The sequence below is a fragment of the Carettochelys insculpta genome, chromosome 2 (assembly GCF_033958435.1).
Source record: "Carettochelys insculpta isolate YL-2023 chromosome 2, ASM3395843v1, whole genome shotgun sequence".
Taxonomy (NCBI): Eukaryota; Metazoa; Chordata; order Testudines; family Carettochelyidae; genus Carettochelys; species Carettochelys insculpta.
Window position 1 is genome coordinate 1,582,903 of NC_134138.1, and position 21,487 is coordinate 1,604,389.

The 21,487-nt window shown below is 73.1% G+C and overlaps 1 protein-coding gene across 15 annotated transcripts in view; it reads right to left on the bottom strand.

Moving 5' to 3' along the window:
* Positions 1-21,487, bottom strand: part of PLEC (plectin) — a 141,799-nt gene that overhangs the window by 36,697 nt on the left and 83,615 nt on the right. For 8 of the 15 annotated variants that reach the window (XR_012644305.1, XM_074986407.1, XM_074986412.1 and 5 more), the window contains 11 exons: positions 15,853-15,914; positions 12,766-12,780; positions 11,642-11,731; positions 9,470-9,547; positions 8,678-8,770; positions 6,337-6,503; positions 2,654-2,769; positions 2,395-2,501; positions 1,874-1,993; positions 964-1,059; positions 487-614 (listed from right to left, as the gene is read on the bottom strand). Coding sequence is in view for 14 of the 15 variants with exons in the window: in XM_074986407.1 (XP_074842508.1) it covers positions 487-614; positions 964-1,059; positions 1,874-1,993; positions 2,395-2,501; positions 2,654-2,769; positions 6,337-6,503; positions 8,678-8,770; positions 9,470-9,547; positions 11,642-11,731; positions 12,766-12,780; positions 15,853-15,914 (1,072 nt within the window). In the remaining variant the exon portion in view is untranslated. The remainder of the gene's footprint in view (positions 1-486; positions 615-963; positions 1,060-1,873; positions 1,994-2,394; positions 2,502-2,653; positions 2,770-6,336; positions 6,504-8,677; positions 8,771-9,469; positions 9,548-11,641; positions 11,732-12,765; positions 12,781-15,852; positions 15,915-21,487) is intronic. The other 7 variants (XM_074986409.1, XM_074986416.1, XM_074986406.1 and 4 more) reach the window with 1 other exon arrangement.

The window sequence follows — 21,487 nt, forward strand, 5'->3', positions numbered from 1 at the left end:
TGGCTCCCAGCCCCCCAAACCTCAGTTCCCCTCAGCCAGCCCCTCCCTCTGCAGTGTCCCCGGCTCCCAGACCCCCGAACCTCAGTTCCCCTCAGCCAGCCCCTCCCTCTGCAGTGTCCCCGGCTCCCAGACCCCTGAACCTCAGTTCCCCTCAGCCAGCCCCTCCCTCTGCAGTGTCCCCGGCTCCCAGACCCCTGAACCTCAGTTCCCCTCAGCCAGCCCTACTCTGCTGCGCCCCTGGCTCCCAGCCCCCCGAAACTCAGTTCCCCTCAGCCAGCCCCTTCCTCTGCAGCGCCCCTGGCTCCCAGCCCCCCGAAACTCAGTTCCCCTCAGCCAGCCCCTCCCTCTGCAGTGTCCCCGGCTCCCAGACCCCTGAACCTCAGTTCCCCTCAGCCAGCCCTACTCTGCTGCCAGCCCTTACCCAGCCAGCCCATCCCCCGAGACCTCCCAGCCTTTTCTCAGCCTGCACCCCCAGCCCCCCCAGACCTCTCAAACTCAGCCCGCAGCAGCTTCTCGCGCTCCAGGATGGCCACGTGCAGCCTGCCCCACTCCTTCTCCACGTCCAGAGGGTGGTGGCCAGGGGGCACCTGCAGCTGCCCGGCCTGCACCGCGCCCTGCGCCGGCAAAAGGGGGCATTAGACGGACCAGCCCCCAGGCCTTGAAGCTGGGGGCTGTAGGGAGCACCTGGGGGGGTCGAGGCCCAGCCCTCGGCACACACAGAACGTGAAGGTGGGACACGTAGGGAACCCGCCCCCACCCGGAGGGGGCACGAACACTGGCCGGCCCCACGTGGAGGGCTCTGCCCTGGGCACACAAGGGCCCCAGGTGGGTGCTGGCCGGTGCCACCCCCTGCTGGGTCTCCTGCCGGCAGGGAGCAGCCCTGCACCCTGCATGACGGGGCATTGCTCCTGGGACATGCCCGTCGGCCCCGCTCTGCGCTCTGCCCTGCCCGGGGCCGCTCACCTCCAGCGCCTGGTAGATGCCTTTCGAGCGGTTCTTATCGGCCTCCCTGGCCGGGAGCTCCGTCTCCTTGAACTTCAGGAACTGGCGCCAGAGGAGCTGGGGGGAGGCGGGGGTCAGGGGTGCGGGAGGCCGAGAAGGCCCCAGACCCCACTGCCCGGGGGCGCCAGGCCAGGTGGGGGCTCATTACCGAGAGCCCAGGCCTGGCCTGACTCCCCCAGCCCACCGGCAGGCGCCCCTCCCCGCAGCACAACACCCCTGCAGGGCAGGGAGCTGCCCAGCCCGGCCCCGCCCCACAGTGGGGGGAGGCCCAGGATGGGAGAGGGCTGGGCCGTGGGTTTTCACTGCTGTGACTCACGAGAGACCAGTGTGGAAGGAATGAGTCACAGCCCCGCCGGGGAGCCCCTCCATCCCCTTCCCGCCTCTCCCGCCTGCCTGCCCGCCCTGAGCCCTGCCAGGCCCTCCAGCGCTGGCTGCCCCACAGCAGGCTCAGCCCCGCCGGGCGAGGGCAGCCACCAGTACAGACGAGAGCCAGAGCCCAGGGCCCAGCCTGCCGCCTCTCCCAGGGAGCTCTGTGGCCCCTCTGGGGGCACCCAGCCGGCCCCCCCACAGCACTGGTGCCTTTCTTCCTGTGCCAGCAGCCGCGTCAGGACGGGACAAGCTGGGAGCTGTGATGTGCAGCGCACCCCCCACCCCAGCCATGCCCAGGGCTGCCCCCGTCACACAGCCCTGCAGAGCAGCTCTGCAGCCTGGCCAGGTACACCCCCAGAGCCACCGCCCCCACGCGCAGGAGCATCAGAGGAACCTGCAGCCGTGGGGCTGCACAGCTGGGCCTGAGCGACGCCAGGAAGTGCCTGGAGCCCCGTCCCTGGGAGTCACCTCCCAGCCCAGCCCAGCCCAGCCGGCTCCTCACCTCGATCTCCTCGTAGCTGGCGGGGACCTTGCGCTCCTCGAAGAGGGCGGTGTGATTGCGAATCCATTGCAGCAGCACCGTCACCAGCTCGCGGTACTCCTGCCAGCGCAGCTGCAGCTCCTGGGGGCAGGGAGAGCGTGGCCCTGGCTCCTGTGGCCCCTGGCCCCACCTGCCCCCGGCCCCCCCAACCCTGGCTGCTGCAGCCACGGCCTCCCCAGCCCCACCTGCCCCTGCTCCTGCGGCCACGGCCTCCCCAGCCCCACCTGCCCTGGCTCCTGTGGCCCCCGGCCTCCCAGCCCCACCTGCCCTGGCTCCTGCGGCCCCCGGACTCCCAGCCCCACCTGCCCCCGCCCCCCCCAGCCCTGGCTCCCCTGGCCCCTGGCCTCCCTGCCCCACTAGCACTGAGTCCCGCCGCCCCCAGCTTTCCTGGCCCTCCCAGCCCCAGATCCCCACAGCCCCCAGCCCCCCCGCCCTCCCAACTCTGGGCTCTCAAAGCCTCTGAGCCCCCCGGCCCCACTCACATTGGCTCTGATGCCAACGGAGACGTCAGGCACGCGGGGCATGGCGTCGTACAGCGACGAGACGTAGGTGATGATGGACTTCTCGTCTGGCTGGGGCACATCCACGTCTGGGGAGCCGGGGCAGAGCGTGAGCACGGGGGAGCCCAGCCCCTCCCCACCCGGTACTTGTGGGGTGCACCTGTGCCCCTGGCCAGGGCTGCTGTGCCCAGGGCGCCCTGCAGGGAGCAGAGCCACCCGGAAGCTGCCCCCCGCCTCATACCTTCCGGGTCCAGCAGGCGTGTCACCCCCAGGTCGCGCTCAGCCACGGTGAAGGCCTGGTCCAGGTTCTCCAGGTTGTTCTGGCGATACACCTTGTTCATGTCGATGAGCATGGGCCTGCAGCAAGACCGAGCGTGAGAGCTGGGCACAGGGCGGGCACCGGCCAGCTAAAAGCCCTGTGCTGGAGGGACCTCAGCCCAGCCCCCCTTATACCCCAGAGCCGGGAGTGAGGCACAGGAGCTCTGCCTATCCCTGTGCTAGAGCAGGCAGGGAAGGGGATGGGGAGGGGGTGGCCAAGCAGGCCCCCACTGTCCCACATGCTGACACCCCCCCCACAGCACACCCCAGCTGCACGGTGCCTACACTTCCTTCAGGCGCAGGGCGGAGTGCAAGGAGTACAGCGAGCCGCTGACGTTGGCGGTCTCCACCGCGGCGGGGTTGGCAATCTCCTCGCACAGCATCACCACCTGCTGCTCCGGCCCCGCCAGGGACCCCACTGAGCCGCCCGGCGCCCGGCGCCGCAGCTTCTTCTTTGCCCGCGAGTGCAAGCTCCTCTCCATGCTGGGACCCGCTCGCTGCGGTGCCGCGGAGCCGCGACCCGCTGCAGGCGCCCGCCCCGACGCTGCTGTGCCGAGGAGCCGCGACCCGCTGCAGGCGCCCGCCCCGACGCTGCTGTGCCGCGGAGCCGGGACCCGCTGCAGGCGCCCGCCCCGACGCTGCTGTGCCGAGGAGCCGCGACCCGCTGCAGGCGCCCGCCCCGACGCTGCTGTGCCGAGGAGCCGGGACCCACTGCAGGCGCCCGCCCCGACGCTGCTGTGCCGCGGAGCCGCGACCCGCTGCAGGCGCCCGCCCCGACGCTGCTGTGCCGAGGAGCCGCGACCCGCTGCAGGCGCCCGCCCCGACGCTGCGGTGCCGAGGAGCCGCGACCCGCTGCAGGCGCCCGCCTTGCAGAGAGGCGCACACAGCGCTGCCAGCTCGGCGTGCTCTGCCTGCCCCTCGCGGTGTGGGCGGGGCGGCTCCTGCACATACTTGTTGCCTCACAAAGGAACAGCCATAGCCTCCGGCAGCCCCCTCCCACCACGCCCAGCCGGGGCAGCGCTGCGTGCCGGGCCAGGCACCGTGTCCGTCCCCTCCAGCCACGAGCAGCACCGTTTTGCTGCACAGAGCAGGCGTGGCTGTGCGGCACCACCAGCCTGACTCCAGCCAGGGACCCGGCTAACCTGACGCTCTCCCGGGCAGCTGCCCCAGTGCCCGCTGATGGGCCCTCAGCCCGGGCAGCCCCAGGCCTGGGAGAGCAGGAGGCTCCAGCCAGCTCCCCGTGAGGGAGATGTGATGCACCGAAGGGTAGAAAGTGCCAGGCCCAGCCTGGAGCAGCTCCTGGGGAGCAGGGGGCCTGGCCCGGCCCAGCCCAAGGAGCCAAGGGCCAAGGCGGCTGGCTGCCAGGCCAAGGGGATCCTGATCTGCCAGCCTGGGCCTACCCTCTGCTCCCCTTGGGCAGCCCCCACCCAGGCCCCCCAGTCCACTGTTCTGGGGGCCCCCACGCGGCGGCAGCAGCAGCCACGAGCACCCTGGGTCAGAGCCAGGGTCAGCCCTGCGCCCTGTCTGCCGCAGCAAGCGGTGCTGCCCGCCCAGGGACCGAACAGAGCAGGGGTCACCGAGCGCTGCTCCCCACCGCCCGTTGGCAGCCCTGGTCAGCAGCCAGCCGGCTCTTTGCTGGCCTGGGGTCCAGGGGCACTTGCCGGGAGGAGCTGGGGGGCTGAGCCGGGCCCCAGAGCCGGGAAAAGGAGGAACTTCCCAGCTCTGAGGCTGGCACCTGGCCCGGCCTGGCCTGGCCCCACCTCTCCCAGCTATCCAGCTGTCCTGACACGTTCCCAGAATTCGGGGCCTGGGGGGCAGGGCCTGCACCACAGCACCCGCGCCAGCCTGGGGGGGGCAGGGCCTGCACCACAGCACCCGCGCCAGCCTGGGGGGGGCAGGGCCTGCACCACAGCACCGGCGCCAGCCTGGGGGGGCAGGGCCTGCACCACAGCACCGGCGCCAGCCTGGGGGGGCAGGGCCTGCACCACAGCACCGGCGCCAGCCTGGGGGGGCAGGGCCTGCACCACAGCACCCGCGCCAGCCTGGGGGGGGCAGGGCCTGCACCACAGCACCCGCGCCAGCCTGGGGGGGGCAGGGCCTGCACCACAGCACCCGCGCCAGCCGGGGGGGGCAGGGCCTGCACCACAGCACCCGCGCCAGCCGGGGGGGGCAGGGCCTGCACCACAGCACCCGCGCCAGCCGGGGGGGGCAGGGCCTGCACCACAGCACCGGCGCCAGCCTGGGGGGGGCAGGGCCTGCACCACAGCACCCGCGCCAGCCTGGGGGGGCAGGGCCTGCACCACAGCACCCGCGCCAGCCTGGGGGGGCAGGGCCTGCACCACAGCACCGGCGCCAGCCTGGGGGGGGCAGGGCCTGTACCACAGCACCGGCGCCAGCCTGGGGGGGGCAGGGCCTGCACCACAGCACCGGCGCCAGCCTGGGGGGGCAGGGCCTGTACCACAGCACCCGCGCCAGCCTGGGGGGGCAGGGCCTGCACCACAGCACCGGCGCCAGCCTGGGGGGGGCAGGGCCTGCACCACAGCACCGGCGCCAGCCTGGGGGGGGCAGGGCCTGCACCACAGCACCGGCGCCAGCCTGGGGGGGGCAGGGCCTGCACCACAGCACCGGCGCCAGCCTGGGGGGGGCAGGGCCTGCACCACAGCACCGGCGCCAGCCTGGGGGGGCAGGGCCTGCACCACAGCACCCGCGCCAGCCTGGGGGGGCAGGGCCTGCACCACAGCACCCGCGCCAGCCTGGGGGGGCAGGGCCTGCACCACAGCACCGGCGCCAGCCTGGGGGGGCAGGGCCTGCACCACAGCACCGGCGCCAGCCTGGGGGGGCAGGGCCTGCACCACAGCACCCGCGCCAGCCTGGGGGGGGCAGGGCCTGCACCACAGCACCGGCGCCAGCCTGGGGGGGGCAGGGCCTGCACCACAGCACCGGCGCCAGCCTGGGGGGGGCAGGGCCTGCAACACAGCACCCGCGCCAGCCTGGGGGGGGCAGGGCCTGCACCACAGCACCCGCGCCAGCCTGGGGGGGGCAGGGCCTGCACCACAGCACCGGCGCCAGCCTGGGGGGGGCAGGGCCTGTACCACAGCACCCGCGCCAGCCTGGGGGGGCAGGGCCTGCACCACAGCACCGGCGCCAGCCTGGGGGGGGCAGGGCCTGCACCACAGCACCGGCGCCAGCCTGGGGGGGCAGGGCCTGCACCACAGCACCCACGCCAGCCTGGGGGGGCAGGGCCTGCACCACAGCACCGGCGCCAGCCTGGGGGGGCAGGGCCTGCACCACAGCACCGGCGCCAGCCTGGGGGGGGCAGGGCCTGTACCACAGCACCCGCGCCAGCCTGGGGGGGGCAGGGCCTGTACCACAGCACCCGCGCCAGCCTGGGGGGGCAGGGCCTGCACCACAGCACCCGCGCCAGCCTGGGGGCACCAGGCCCAGATCTCTCAGAGCAGCTGCTGCCCCCAGAGTCCTGCCTCCCCAGCCCCAGGCCTGGCAGAGCAGGGTGTGGGGAGGCCTGGGTGCCAGGCACTGAGCCCAGGGCACGTCTTCCCCGCAGCGGGCGAGAGCCCCCCGCCCCGCCCCGCCCCGCCCGCCCCTCACTTGTGATGGTGGATGATGGCGTTGAAGAGGCGCCCGTCCCGCCAGCTGGTGGTGAAGTTGTCGCAGCGCAGGCCTTGGTAGCCCTCCACCATGCGCTGGGACCACAGCAGCAGCTTCTCCTTGGCCGTCATGTCCTCCGACTGCCCGCTCACCTGGATGTCCGAGATCTGCAAGGGCCGAGCGCGTCAGCTGGCCTGGTGCTGCGGACCCTGCCCGGTGCCGGCTGGGCGCCCACAGCGGGGGGACGCCCGGGACGTTTTCTCTCAGCACGGCCTGCTCCCCCCATGCTGTGATGCGGGGGCTTGTGGGGGCCCACGCAGGGGGCAGCACGCAGCGGCCCTGGGGGCGACGGGTGACGAGGAGGTTGCTGCTGCAGGGAGCAGCACGGGGCCAGGGACCCAGCCAGTGGCCTGGAGAACGGAGACCCCAGTGAAGGAGCGGGTGGCACAGCAGGTTCTGGGCACTGGCAGGACAAGGTGCCGCGGAAAGAGGAGCCAGTGGCCTGTCCAGCTGGTCCCAGGGCCGGGCAAGGACCCGCAAAGGCTGGAGAAGAGGCAGGGCAGAGGCTCAGGCTCCTGCTTATCTGGAGGTCGAAAGCCGGGGGGAGCTGCTGGGGGGCCTCGGAAGCTGGCTGGGAGGGCAGAGAGCAGGCAGAGCCCACCTGGCCACGGGGCAGACTCAGCCGTGCGGTGCTGGGGAAGCCAGGCTCAGAGGCCGGAGAGCTCCTGTGCTGGGGTCAGTGCCCAGCAGGTGCAGAGGGGCTGTGCGCTCCCAGCTCTGTGCCCAGACGTAAGGGGCCCTGCAGGGAGCTCCCCTCCCCGCCAGCGTCGCTCAGCACAGCCACCCTGGACACGGCTGACTCCAGTGGGGACGGCCCCAGGCAGCACCACCACCTCCTTCCTGTTTCACTTGGGACCGCAGCCCGTGGGGCGGTTAGCAGCTGGGCTCAGCTCCCGGCCCTGGGGAGAGGGCTCTGCACACGCCCGGCCGCGGGTCTGCGAGGGAGGCTGCAAGGCGGGACGGAAGCACCTGCTCCGCCACTACCTGGCAGCTCTTTGCTGCACGGCGGGCCCCGAGGCGAGCCTGCCCCCGCTGCAGCAGGCTCTGCCCCGGGCACCGCTCAGCCATAGCTGCAGTGCAGCGCAGGGGGAGGGGCCATGCCCCCCACCCCGGTCCCCACCTGGGCCTGCGGCAGCAGCGCAGAGGACAGAGCCTGGTGGCAGAGCGGCAAGTGAGCTCGGCGCCCGCTCGGCGGCTGACTCGGGCTGGCTCCAGGCCGGCAGGGGCCAGCCCCACGGAGCAACCTGCGCCGTCCACAGGCCAGGAGCCCTGTGCCCGGCAGCCGCTGCACCAGCCCCCGCAGCACCCGGGGGACAGAAGAGGGCAGGGGCGGGCCCGGGTGCCAGGGCAGCCTGCGGCTCTGAGTCATGGCGGCTGCCAGGCTCCTGGCACGAGGAGCAGGTGACTCAGCCTCCGGAAGGCGGCACCTTTCCCGCCCCAGCGGCTGCGGCAACCTGCCCCCACGCCAGGCCTGGCACCGCCCAGCATTCCCCGCCCGAGCCTGGGGCACACCTCCGTGCTGCAAGGCACCCTGCCCTGCCCCGCCCCGCCCCACTCGGCGCGGGCCCACGGGAGCCAAGAGCAGCGAGCAAGACGCCAGGCACAGCCTTTCCCAGCAGGGACCGGGGCGCTCCCAACGGGGGCCTTGCGGGGAGCTGCGGGGGGCAGACCCACGGCAGGCGTGGGGGAGGGGGCTGGGGGCGCTCCCGACGGGGGCCTTGCGGGGAGCTGCGGGGGGCAGACCCACGGCAGGCGTGGGGGAGGGGGCCGGGGGCGCTCCCGACGGGGGCCTTGCGGGGAGCTGCGGGGGGCAGACCCACGGCAGGTGGGGGGGAGGGGGCCGGGGGCGTTCCCGACGGGGGCCTTGCGGGGAGCTGCGGGGGGCAGACCCACGGCAGGCGGGGGGGAGGGGGCCGGGGGCGTTCCCGACGGGGGCCTTGCGGGGAGCTGCGGGGGGCAGACCCACGGCAGGCGGGGGGGAGGGGGCTGGGGGTGTTTCTGACAGGGGCCTTGCGGGGAGCTGCTGGGGGCAGACCCACGGCAGGCGTGGGGGAGGGGGCCGGGGGCGCTCCCGACGGGGGCCTTGCGGGGAGCTGCGGGGGGCAGACCCACGGCAGGCGGGGGGGAGGGGGCCGGGGGCGCTCCCGACGGGGGCCTTGCGGGGAGCTGCGGGGGGCAGACCCACGGCAGGCGGGGGGGAGGGGGCCGGGGGCGCTCCCAACGGGGGCCTTGCGGGGAGCTGCGGGGGGCAGACCCACGGCAGGCGGGGGGAGGGGCTCACCTGGAAGTGGAGGATGATGGTCCAGATGAGGCCCAGCGTGAGCTTGGGGTTGCCGTCGGCGATGTCGTCATTGCGGATGTTCACCAGCTTCACCTGTTTGTGCCAAGAGCTGTCGCTCGCCGAGGGCCCAATGGGCTCCGCCCTTGGAGACCCCCACCCCGTCTCCACACGGCACGGCCCACCCCTCCCCCACCCCGGAGACCCCCACCCCGTCTCGGCAGAGCCCAGCCTACCCCTCTCCTGCCCTAGGAGACCCCCACACCCATGGCAGTGGTACCTGCCCTCCCCCGCCCTTGGAGACCGCCCCACCCTGTGATGGAGTTCAGGGGTCCCCAGGCTCTGCCCCCGTCCGCAGGCAGGAGTGACTCTCAGTCAGCAGCAGAACAGCGGGTTCATTAGCCGACAGGACACAGTGTCGCACAGAGGAGCCAGTGCAGCCGGCAGAGACAGCCAGTCCCAGCCATGCTGGGGAGAGGAGGCCCCGAGGGACCCCCAGAGCCGGGGCCTGGCCCCCTCCTTTGTCTCTCTCTCTCCCAGCCCAGACTCACTGCTTCCAACTCCCAGTTCCCATTCACGCCCCTCAGGCTCCACCTCCCCTTTGTCTGCAGCCCAGAGGTGTCACCTGGGCGCCAGGTTACCCTCAGCAGGAGCCCCCCACCCTCTGTGAGCCCCTCACACGCACACCTCCCCCCCACTCTACCACACACCCCATCTCAGCAGGGCCTGCCCCCCTGCCCTGGGAGACCCCCCAGGGGCCAGCCACCCCAGGCCTGCCCCGGCGGCATGGCTCACCTGCCGGTGTTTCAGGTAATCCAGGGCAATCTGCACGTTCTGCAGCTTATGGAAGCGCATCCGCCCCTTCTCGCGGGGCTGCAGAGAGAGGGGGCAGGAGGTGAGCCCCTGAGCCGGGCGCCAGCCCCCCCACGCACGGCCCAGCCCCGCCCCACCCCCCCGCAAGTGTGCACTGGTCAGTGCTGGGCCTAGCGAGGTGCCCGCTCCCTTACCCGAGCCCCACGGGCAGCAGGCTCAGCCCTGGCAGGTGGCAAGTCCCCAGGCATGCAGGTGGGGCAGCCCATTGCTGGGGGCGGCCCCAGGCCCGGTGGCCAGCTCCGGAGCCCACTGCCAGCCGGAAGAGGAGAAAGGCAGGAGGCTCCCACGTCGCACGGAGCAGGCAGGGCTGGCCTGGCGCCCCTGCAGGGCACGTCCCCCGCGCCAGCTGTCTCTGGACAGGGGGCTCCTGGCTGTGGGGCACGAAGCCAGTGGGACAGAACAACACGGGGGCATCGGGCTGGGCCTGGACGTCCTCGCCCGGGCAGGAAATGCGCCAAACCAAACAGTAACCAGGAAAGTGCTGAGCATGGCTGGGCCGCGCCTCCCGGCTTCCTGCGGGGCCCCTGGATCCAGCCGGCCAGTCCTGCCCCACGGCCAGGGCCCGGCTCGGCCTTCCTGCCCCTCCCCACAGCCCAGGGCAGCGCAGCGTGTGCTGCAGAGGCCCCCCGGGCACAGCTGCACGCCCCACTGCCCCTGCTGAGCCTGCGCGAGCGGCTGGGCACGGGGCGAGGGCTGAGCGCACAGTGCAGCGTGGACACCCTGCCCTGCTTCCTACCGCGTCGGCGCTGGGCGTGCGCTCGTGAAAAGGCCCCACTGCCCTGTAGTGCCAAGCTGGGGCCGGCCTGTGAGAGCACCCCACTGCACCAGCCCCACTCTGCGCCCCACACCCACCCTGTATACCAGTGCCCCCCGCTGTGCTGTGCTGTGCCCCCCCTCCACCCCAGTGCCCCCTGCACCCAACCCCCACCCCACAGCCCAGCACCCCCCACTGCACCCCAACCCTGCCCCCACCCTCACCCCCAACCCACAGCCCCCCACCCCAGCACCCCCTGCTGTGCCACACCCCACCCCCACCCCACAGCTCAGCGCCCCCCACTGCACCCCATCCCTGCCCCCACCCTCACCCCCTGCGCCCCACCCCCACCCACAGCCCAGCGCCCTCTGCTGTGCCACACCCTGCCCCCATCCCACAGCCCAGCACCCCCACAGAACCCTGCCCCCCCGTAGTACAGCATCCCCCCGATGCGCCGCACCCTGCCCCACCCCCGCAGACCAGCGCCCCCTGCTGATCCCCCCGACTGGCGCCCCCTGCAGCACTGCCAGGCCAGGGCAGCGCCCAGACGCCGAGTGAGCCCAGCTGGCCTCTGCCCGACAGCTCCCAGCCCCCCGGCCGAAGCAGGGTCCCAGCCCACGGGTGAGCTCCAGAACCCTGGCGGCTGGGAGGTCCCAGTCCGGCCGCCAGGGACCTCCCGCACCGGGCCTGCACCCGCCACACCCTAAAGCCCAGCGCCCCAGCGGTGTCCCGGCACAGCCCCCGGGCACCAGGCAGGGACTCGGCACGGCTATCGCAAAGCTTTGATTGGCTGGGCGTGCCGTGACGTCACCTCTCGGGTGGCTCCCCGGCCAACGGGAGGCGCACGCCAGGGCCCGGCGGAGTGGAGAGCGAAGGCGGAACCACTCACCAGCCGCAAGGTCCTGATCACGTCCCGCTCCCTGGGCTAGCGGCGAGAGCAGGGCACAGGGCAGAGGACAGCACAGAGGTCAGGCTCAGCAGACAGGTACGAAGGAGCAGAAAGTTCAGGGCAGCACAACAGTGTTAATGCGTTAAAAGCCCCCGGGGGGCAGGAACCAGATCTTGGGGGCCGGGAACCGGGCTGCAGCAAGCCAGAGGGTCACTGGGGCGGGGGGCTCAGGGGCCATGCGGGAGCCAGCAGGCGGGGGTGCCAGAGAAGCCGGGGTCTCACCCTCCTCCGGGGAACGGGCTCGTCTGCAGGGGCCCGAGGGCTGGGGGGAGGAGGGTGCGGCACAGAGAGAACCTCCCCCCGCCACCCCGAGATCCCGCGGCCAGACCCTGCCCTGCCGGCTGGGACAGGGCGCCGGAGCGGAGGGGCGGGCAGGGGAGGCAGAACCTACCAGAGTGTCCCCGGAGAGCACCTCCAGCAGCGAGATGAGGTTGTGGCCATCCCGCAGGTCTTCGTACAGGTCGCTGACGTGGCGCTGGGCCTGCGGAGACCAAAGGCCGCGGTAACAGGGGGCCAAGCCCTGGGCCCACCTCTGCCCGCCGCCCCGCCACAATGCAAGGCCCTGCTCTTCACCACGTAAGGGCCCAGGGCAGCCACGCTGCACACCTCTCACTGCAACGTGCGCCGTGCAAGGAGGCGTGACCCGACCCAGAGCACGCACGGGAGCCATGGGGCACGCCTCGCACACCCGACACACCAGGAGCACGGGGGCCTCCCAGGAGACGAGGCGTTAGCGGGGACTGTGCAGTCACCAGGCAAGGGGCACGCAGGCTTGGCCTGTCCGGGAGGACCACGGAGGAACGCGGGGGAGCAGGGACCGCCTCCCACCCCCTCCCCAGTCAGTGCGCGGGCCGGGCTGGGCCGGGCCTCGGCAGTCAGCCAGGCTGGAACCCGCCGGCGAGCGCCGGGGGGCGCAGACGGGCCCTGGCTCTCCGGTCTGCTCAGGAGCCCCACAGCGGCCAGGCTCTGCCCAGGGGCCAGCGCCTGGCGTCAGTCACGGGCGCCCGCGTGGCACAGGGGCTGCTGCAGACGGGAAGGCCCCTGCCCTGGGAGGTGGGTGCACCTGCGGCTAAGCTATGCGGTGCTCGGAGGCCCCCTGGGGCAGCGCCTGCACTGCCAGAAGCTGGGGGCTCCAGGCCCCCACAGCCACACAGCTGCGCTGGGGGCGGGGCGGGGCGGGGCGTTGCGTCCGGGGGAGGCCCCACAGCAGCTCTGGCACCGCAGGCCAAAGGTGGCGCCTCCCTCCAAGCCAGAGCTCCCCTTGCCCCAGCCCGAGGCGTGTGCCCCATCCTGGGGGGACTTGGGCCGGCCACCTTCCCTGCTGCACTGCTGCCGGCAGGGCCCAGGCGGGGCTGGAGACCCCAAGGCCTGACGCTGGGTGTGCAGCTGGGAGCCCCGGCCGCATGCCCATGGCCTCTGCCACGTGGCCCTGCGGGGGCGGCGACTGAGGCCAGACAGGAGCCATGCGGGGAGGGCCTGGACGGTCACACCATGCACAGCTCGGATGCCACCTACCTCCGCTCGCCAGTGCTGCCGCAGCAGGGGAGAGCAGGGAGAGAGTGGGGTTAGCTGGGGAGGCGCAGCCAGAGTTCAGCCTCCCAGGAGCAGGAGGGGAGCCCCAGCCCTGCCCGCTGCTGGAGCCCAGCCGGCTGCCAGCCCCGCAAGGACCCTGCCCCCCTCTTCCCTGTCGAACGGCCCTGGGTCCCCCTCGCCTCAGCCAGGTGCAGCCCCACGGGGAGAGCCCTGCCTGAGCAGCTCCCCCAGCCCAGCTCTCCTGGGCCCCGCCCTGCCCGCCCCCTCTCCTTGTGCACTCTGCCCAGCCCCAGTCCTGGGGCCAGGAGCGCCAGCTGCTCCCCAGCCAGGCGGGACAGGCCCAGCCGGAGCAGCGCGTGCCGAGTGCGGGGGCGGCTGGCACAGGCGCAGGCTGCGGCTGTCTGAGCAGGGCGAGGCACAGGGCGGGTGGGAGCTCCTGGAGATGGAGCAGAGGCCAGTGCTGAGAGGCAGACGTGCCTGAGCTCTCGGGGGCGCTGGCCATGACCAGGCCGGGAATCGCAGGAGCGGGGCAGCCCAGAGCCAGGCGCAGGCGGCACAGGGCAGAGGCGGGAGTGGGGCAGCCCAGAGCCAGGCGCAGGCGGCACAGGGCAGAGGCGGGAGTGGGGCAGCCCAGAGCCAGGCGCAGGCGGCACAGGGCACCGGCGGGAGTGGGGCAGCCCAGAGCCAGGCGCAGGCGGCACAGGGCAGAGGCGGGAGTAGGGCAGCCCAGAGCCAGGCGCAGGCGGCACAGGGCAGAGGCGGGAGTGGGGCAGCCCAGAGCCAGGCGCAGGCGGCACAGGGCAGAGGCAGGAGTGGGGCAGCCCAGAGCCAGGCGCAGGCGGCACAGGGCAGAGGCGGGAGTGGGGCAGCCCAGAGCCAGGCGCAGGCAGCACAGGGCAGAGGCGGGAGTGGGGCAGCCCAGAGCCAGGCGCAGGCGGCACAGGGCAGAGGCGGGAGTGGGGCAGCCCAGAGCCAGGCGCAGGCGGCACAGGGCACCGGCGGGAGTGGGGCAGCCCAGAGCTAGGCGCAGGCGGCACAGGGCACCGGCAGGAGTGGGGCAGCCCAGAGCCAGGCGCAGGCGGCACAGGGCAGAGGTGCGAGTGGGGCAGCCCAGAGCCAGGCGCAGGCGGCACAGGGCAGAGGCGGGAGTGGGGCAGCCCAGAGCCAGGCGCAGGCGGCACAGGGCAGAGGCGGGAGTGGGGCAGCCCAGAGCCAGGCGCAGGCGGCACAGGGCAGAGATGGGAGTGGGGCAGCCCAGAGCCAGGCGCAGGCGGCACAGGGCAGAGGCGGGAGTGGGGCAGCCCAGAGCCAGGCGCAGGCGGCACAGGGCACCGGCGGGAGTGGGGCAGCCCAGAGCCAGGCGCAGGCGGCACAGGGCAGAGGCGGGAGTGGGGCAGCCCAGAGCCAGGCGCAGGCGGCACAGGGCAGAGGCGGGAGTGGGGCAGCCCAGAGCCAGGCGCAGGCGGCACAGGGCAGAGGCGGGAGTGGGGCAGCCCAGAGCCAGGCGCAGGCGGCACAGGGCATTGCAGGAGTGGGGCAGCCCAGAGCCAGGCGCAGGCGGCACAGGGCACCAGCAGGAGTGGGGCAGCCCAGAGCCAGGTGCAGGCGGCACAGGGCAGAGGTGCGAGTGGGGCAGCCCAGAGCCAGGCGCAGGCGGCACAGGGCAGAGGCGGGAGTGGGGCAGCCCAGAGCCAGGCGCAGGCGGCACAGGGCAGAGGCGCGAGTGGGGCAGCCCAGAGCCAGGCGCAGGCGGCACAGGGCAGAGGCGCGAGTGGGGCAGCCCAGAGCCAGGCGCAGGCGGCACAGGGCAGAGGCGTGAGTGGGGCAGCCCAGAGCCAGGCGCAGGCGGCACAGGGCAGAGGCGCGAGTGGGGCAGCCCAGAGCCAGGCACAAGCGGCACAGGGCAGAGGCGCGAGTGGGGCAGCCCAGAGCCAGGCGCAGGCGGCACAGGGCACCGGCGGGATGAGCGGATGGCACTCTGGGCAGAGAACACGTATGGCGTCACCCACGACAGCCTTTGCCTCACTGGGGCGACAAAGCCAAAGAGCTTCCCTGGTGTATGTGGCACCCGGGCGCGCTCCCTGGTCCAGGCGCCAGCTGAGTGCGCGGCGCAGCCGGCAGGGACCTGGCTCCTGAAAGGTTCCAAGACAGGGCTCCAGTCCCTCCAGCTCTGCCCCTGCTGCCAGGCCGTGGGGCAGTCGCTTCCTGGCTTTCCCACCCCATGGGAGGAGCCTGGCTCCAGGGCAGAGGACAGAGGGGCCTGGTTTTCTAAGGGCCTGGCTACGGCAGGGACAGGGTGAGCGGGCGCCAGGCCGGAGGACGCTGCTCCTGCAGAAATCCCGCTTTGTCAGCGCCAGCAGGAAAATTCCCTGCTCCAGGGGCCGGAGCACAATGGCCCATTGAGAGCCAGGCCCTGGGCCGCCGGGCGTGCCGCATGGCCGTGGGAAGAGAGGCGGCCTGCCAGCTCTGCCCACCATGGCTGTGGGCCCCCGGTTCCACTCCCCGAGCCCCTGAACTGCCCCCCAGCCCTACCCGGCCTGAGCACGCCGGGTTCCCTTGCCTCCTGCCCACCCATGCCAGGGGCCCCTCTCCCTCCTGTCCGGCACAGGGTGTGCATCCTCCTCCCTGCGAGAGCCAGGCACGGCCCTCGCCTGCTGTGGCACAGCCAGTCCTCACCCCGGGCAGGGACTGCCCCGCACTGCAGCCACGAGCGTCACCCATCAGAGCTGGGAAGCGCGCACCAGCCCTGGCCAGCCTCAGGCTCCGCTCTGCAGCGCTCAGGTAGCCACCCACCCCGCGCCGGCCAGAGCGCCTGCCCTCCCGAGGGCTGAGCAGCCGGCCTGGCCGTCACTGGGCCGCCCTGGGGAGAACGCTCTGCAGACCCGGGGCCAAGGGGTTGCTGGTCCCGAAGGCAAAGCTACGACTCTGCTCTAAGCCAGCCCGGCCCCTGGTAAGAGCATCTCAGCATCAGCCCTGCACCAGTGAATTCCACTGGTAACTCGGCACTGCCTGGAGCACTGAGAGCTGCCCTGCTGCAGGCTGGCCCCACCCGCCTCGGGGCACCCGTACCTTGAGGAGGTGCTTGTTGACCCATTTGGTGAAGGTTTTCTTCTGGACCCGATCTCTCTCATCTGCAGGAGAGGAGCACACGGGAGTTACTGGGGGGTTTGCAGAGGCGGGGGGACGGGTGAGCACAGGGGCGGGGGGACTGGCAGAGCCGGGGGCAGCAGGCGGGAAGAGGCCGGGGGACGGCTGAGCACAGGGGCAGGGGGACTGGCAGAGCCGGGGGCAGCAGGCGGGAAGAGGCCGGGGGACGGCTGAGCACGGGGGCAGCAGGCGGGAAGAGGCCGGGGGACGGCTGAGCACAGGGGCAGGGGACTGGCAAAGCCGGGGGCAGCAGGCGGGAAGAGGCCGGGGGACGGCTGAGCACAGGGGCGGGGGGACTGGCAGAGCCGGGGGCAGCAGGCGGGAAGAGGCCGGGGGACGGCTGAGCACAGGGGCGGGGGGACTGGCAGAGCCGGGGGCAGCAGGCGGGAAGAGGCCGGGGGATGGCTGAGCACAGGGGTGAGGGGACTGGCAGAGCCGGGGGCAGCAGGCGGGAAGAGGCCGGGGGACGGCTGAGCACAGGGGTGAGGGGACTGGCAGAGCCGGGGGCAGCAGGCGGGAAGAGGCCGGGGGACGGCTGAGCACAGGGGCAGGGGGACTGGCAGAGCCGGGGGCAGCAGGCGGGAAGAGGCCGGGGGACGGCTGAGCACAGGGGCAGGGGGACTGGCAGAGCCGGGGGCAGCAGGCGGGAAGAGGCCGGGGGACGGCTGAGCACAGGGGCAGGGGACTGGCAGAGCCGGGGGCAGCAGGCGGGAAGAGGCCGGGGGACGGCTGAGCACAGGGGCAGGGGGACTGGCAGAGCCGGGGGCAGCAGGCGGGAAGAGGCCGGGGGACGGCTGAGCACAGGGGCAGGGGGACTGGCAGAGCCGGGGGCAGCAGGCGGGAAGAGGCCGGGGGACGGCTGAGCACAGGGGCAGGGGGACTGGCAGAGCCGGGGGCAGCAGGCGGGAAGAGGCCGGGGGACGGCTGAGCACAGGGGCGAGGGGACTGGCAGAGCCGGGGGCAGCAGGCGGGAAGAGGCCGGGGGACGGCTGAGCACAGGGGCGAGGGGACTGGCAGAGCCGGGGGCAGCAGGCGGGAAGAGGCCGGGGGACGGCTGAGCACAGGGGCAGGGGGACTGGCAGAGCCGGGGGCAGCAGGCGGGAAGAGGCCGGGGGACGGCTGAGCACAGGGGTGAGGGGACTGGCAGAGCCGGGGGCAGCAGGCGGGAAGAGGCCGGGGGACGGCTGAGCACAGGGGTGAGGGGACGTCTGAGCACGGGGGCAGCAGGCGGGAAGAGGCCGGGGGACGGCTGAGCACAGGGGCAGGGGGACTGGCAGAGCCGGGGGCAGCAGGCGGGAAGAGGCCGGGGGACGGCTGAGCACGGGGGCAGGGGGACTGGCAGAGCCGGGGGCAGCAGGCAGGAAGAGGCCGGGGGACGGCTGAGCACAGGGGCAGGGGGACTGGCAGAGCCGGGGGCAGCAGGCGGGAAGAGGCCGGGGGACGGCTGAGCACAGGGGCAGGGGGACTGGCAGAGCCGGGGGCAGCAGGCGGGAAGAGGCCGGGGGACGGCTGAGCACGGGGGCAGGGGGACTGGCAGAGCCGGGGGCAGCAGGCAGGAAGAGGCCGGGGGACGGCTGAGCACGGGGGCAGGGGGACTGGCAGAGCCGGGGGCAGCAGGCGGGAAGAGGCCGGGGGACGGCTGAGCACAGGGGCAGGGGGACTGGCAGAGCCGGGGGCAGCAGGCGGGAAGAGGCCGGGGGACGGCTGAGCACAGGGGCAGCAGGCGGGAATGGGGGCTTGTTTTACAAAACTCCATTGCAGCCATCAAACACTTCCCAGTATCCCCACGAATACACTTGTGGTAGCGCGGGGGGTCCCCAGGCCCTGCCCCCAGGCACAGCCAGAGCTGGTTCTCACTGTGCAGGGCCATGGGCGACAGACCCGGCGTGGAACAGACACAGACGTGTCAGCACAGAGCCAGAAGCCCTCAGTGCCGTCCATCGGGGGGCTAGGGGCCCAGAGGGGTCCCTGAGCCGGGCCCTGCCCCCTCCCTCCCTCTCCAGCCTGCCCTCCCCACTGCCCAGGGCCCACTCAAACCCGCCAGGCCCCTCTGCCCCTCGGTCCTGTTCCTGGGGAAGAACGGGGCCACCTGGTGCCCGGGCTCCGGAGACCAGGGACGGCCACCGCCTGCCTCCCAGAAGTCATCACACCCCAACTGGCCCCACCACCCCGCACTGGTGCCGTGCCGGGGGAAACTGAGGCACCCCGGTGTCACTGCAGGACAGGAGGGAACAGGGGACCAGGGAACAAACCCCCACACCTGCCTGCGTCCCATTGCCACGTACCGCTTGAGACACAAAACCAGCGCAGCCGATAGATCGGTACCGGGACCGCGCGAGAGCCGAGGGGACCCAGCCCACAGCCCCGCTCCAGCAGAGGAGCCGGCGCGCTGCCGGCCCTTAGCCCACCCCGAGAGCGCGCTTGGCTTGGATGACCTCGCGGGTGCTGTAAATCCCGCAGGCCATTCCCACGGAACGAGCTCCGAGGGAGACCAGAGCCCTGCGCCGGGGAGAGGGCCCAGGGACAAGGCCCGGGAGAAAGGGAAGGGGAGGGGAGGGCCCACACTCCCAGCACAGGAACACACAGCTTCAGGGGAGACGACCTGGCAGGGGGGCACACAGGTCCGGGGGGCAGGGGACCCGGGGGGACACACAGGTGCGGGGGGGCCAGGGGGAGGGGCCCAGGAGAATGCGCAGGTTCGGGGGGGGAAGGGGCCCAGGGGACGCACTGGTCTGGGGCAGGGGCCCTGGGGGGACGCACAGGTTGGAGGGAGTTTGGGGGGGCACGTAGGTTGGGGAGGAGGGTCCCTGGGGGGACGTGCAGGTTCGGGGGGGAGGGAAGGGGCCCTCGGACGTGCAGGTTCAGGAGGGAGGGGCACCAGGGGAACGTGCAGGTTCGGGGGGGAGGAGCCCAGGGGGATGCGCAGGTTCCGGGGGGACATCTGGGGGTGTGTGCAGGTTTCGGGGGGGAGCTCAAGCGGAAGCGCAGGTTTCGGGGGGGGGAGGAGCCCGGGGGAACGTGCAGGTTTCGGGGACGGAGGGTCCCTGGGGGGACGTGCAGGTTCGGGGGGAGGGGCCCGGGGGGACACGCAGGTTCGGGGGGGAGATCCAGGGGTGTGTGCAGGTTTCGGGGGGGGCGCTCAAGTGGAAGCGCAGGTTCAGGGGGGGGAGCCTGGGGCGACGTGCAGGTTTCGGGGGGGAGGAGCCCGGGGGGACGTGCAGGTTTCGGGGACGGAGGGTCCCTGGGGGGGACGTGCAGGTTTGGGGGGAGGGGCCTCAGGGGACGTGCAGGTTCAGGGGAGCGGGTAGAGCCAGCACAGCCCTCCGGAGCGGCAGGGCCCAGGGCCAGAAGAGGGGTGTCTGTGCAAGACCCAGCAGCTCCCCGAGAGAGCGCAGCCGGGCAGGAAGGGGCCTGACTCATCCGAGCAAGGGAAGGAAACGGTTCCTGTGACTCAGCCCCTGCCCGTCCCGTGCCCTGCCGTGCCGTGCCCAGCCCCGGAGCAGGCCCTGCGCGCCCCCAGCTGGTGCCACCACCCCCCAGCACAGCTCCATGCCGAGGGGCGAGGGAAGCCCCAAGGTCTGGGCTCCGTGCTGGCAGACCCCTGCGGTGACAGCCACGGTGCCCCACCTCGGCGGGCTCACAGGCTGGGTGGGGGCGCGCCCTGGGGGGCCCAGCCCAGCGCCGCTCGGCAGAGAGCCGGGCTGGGGGCAACGCCCCGGTGCTCCCCAGCTCTCACCCCACGGCAGGCAGGGAGCAGAAGGGCCGCCCCAGCCCCAGGCATCTCAGCAGCTGTCTCTCCAGCCCCTGGTCCAAAGCCCTGTGGGGGCAGCCCCCAGCAGGGGGCCAGATGGTGACAGGCCCCTCCCAGCTCTGCGCCGGGACACCTGGGTTCCCATGCTCCAGAGCCCCACGCCCCTCCCCCAGCTGATCAGGCGTCTCCAAGCCCAAACTGACCCCCACCCGGGCAGCTCCCCAGCACAGGAGAGAGAGATGAGACAGAGGCCCAGCTGGTGAGCGCCTCGGGGGGCAGCAGGAGGGCATGCGGGGGGGCCAGCTGGTGAGCACCTCGGGGGGCAGTGGGGGGCATGCGGGGGGGCCAGCTGGTGAGCACCTCGGGGGGCAGAGGGGGGCCCAGCTGGTGAGCACCTCGGGGGGCAGCAGGGGGCCCAGCTAGTGTGCACCTCGGGGGGCAGCAGGAGGGCATGCGGGGGGCCCAGCTGGTGAGCGCCTCGGGGGGCAGAGGGGGGCCCAGCTGGTGAGCACCTCGGGGGGCAGCAGGAGGGCCCAGCTGGTGAGCGCCTCAGGGGGCAGCAGGAGGGCATGCGGGGGGCCCAGCTGGTGAGCGCCTCGGGGGGCAGCAGGAGGGCAGCAGGGGGCCCACCTGGTGAGCGCCTCGGGGGGCAGAGGGGGGCCCAGCTGGTGAGCACCTCGGGGGGCAGCAGGGGGCCCAGCTAGTGTGCACCTCGGGGGGCAGCAGGAGGGCATGCGGGGGGCCCAGCTGGTGAGCGCCTCGGGGGGCAGCAGGGGGCCCAGCTGGTGAGCGCCTCGGGGGGCAGCAGGGGGCCCAGCTGGTGAGCACCTCGGGGGGCAGTGGGGGACAGAGGGCTCCCCGCTGACATAGGCAGCAGGAAGTGGGGGGCGGGGGCTTGGAGGAAGGACACAGACTCAGCTCCATCCTGGCCCCACACCCAGCCAGGAGCAAGGTGGCCTCTGGACAGTTCTGGCATCCCACTCGACCCCAGCCTCCTTCCAGCCTGGGCAGGGCCCGGCCCTCCACACGGGGCTGGGGGGGCAGGACGTGCCAACCCCCAGGCAGGATTCCCAGTGCCAGCCGGGGCGGGGCGGGGCGGGGGCAGCCGGGGCCCTCCCCTGGAGACGAATGGCAAAAGCACACTCCTGCACCCCCACCCCGGCGCCGTGGGGCAGAGGTGCTGGGCCCCTGGCTGCGGCCGGGCGGCCAGGCCCTGAGTACCCAGGGCAGAGCTCACAGCAGCTGGGGGTCGGGGGCAGACCCAGCCCAGAGCCAGGCATGGCCATGGGAGGAGAAAGGTCAGGGCCAGATATAAATCACCCAGCCCTTCCCCAAACGTGCCCCACACGGGGCAGCCCCCAGGCTGCATGGGTTCTGCACAGCTGGTCTGCAGAAGGGGGCCCTGCTCCCGCACACCCCGAGGGAGTCCCCCGACACCCTGCACGATCACTCACGTCCCCCAGGCTCCGTGCCCATCCCCCGCGTAGCACAGCCCAGCTCCCCACATAGCACAGCCCCCCGAGTCCTACTGGCACAGCCCAGCCCCCCACATAGCACAGCCCCTCGAGTCCTACTAGCACAGCCCAGCCCCCTGCACAGCCCAGCCCCCAGAGTCCTACCGGCACAGCCCAGCCACCCATGTCCTATTGGCACAACCCAGCCCCCCACGTAGCACAGCCCCCCCATGTCCTACTGGCACAGCCCAGCCCCCCGCATAGCACAGCCACCCATGTCCTATTGGCACAACCCAGCCCCCCACATGGCACAGCCCCTCGAGTCCTACTAGCACAGCCCAGCCCCCTGCAC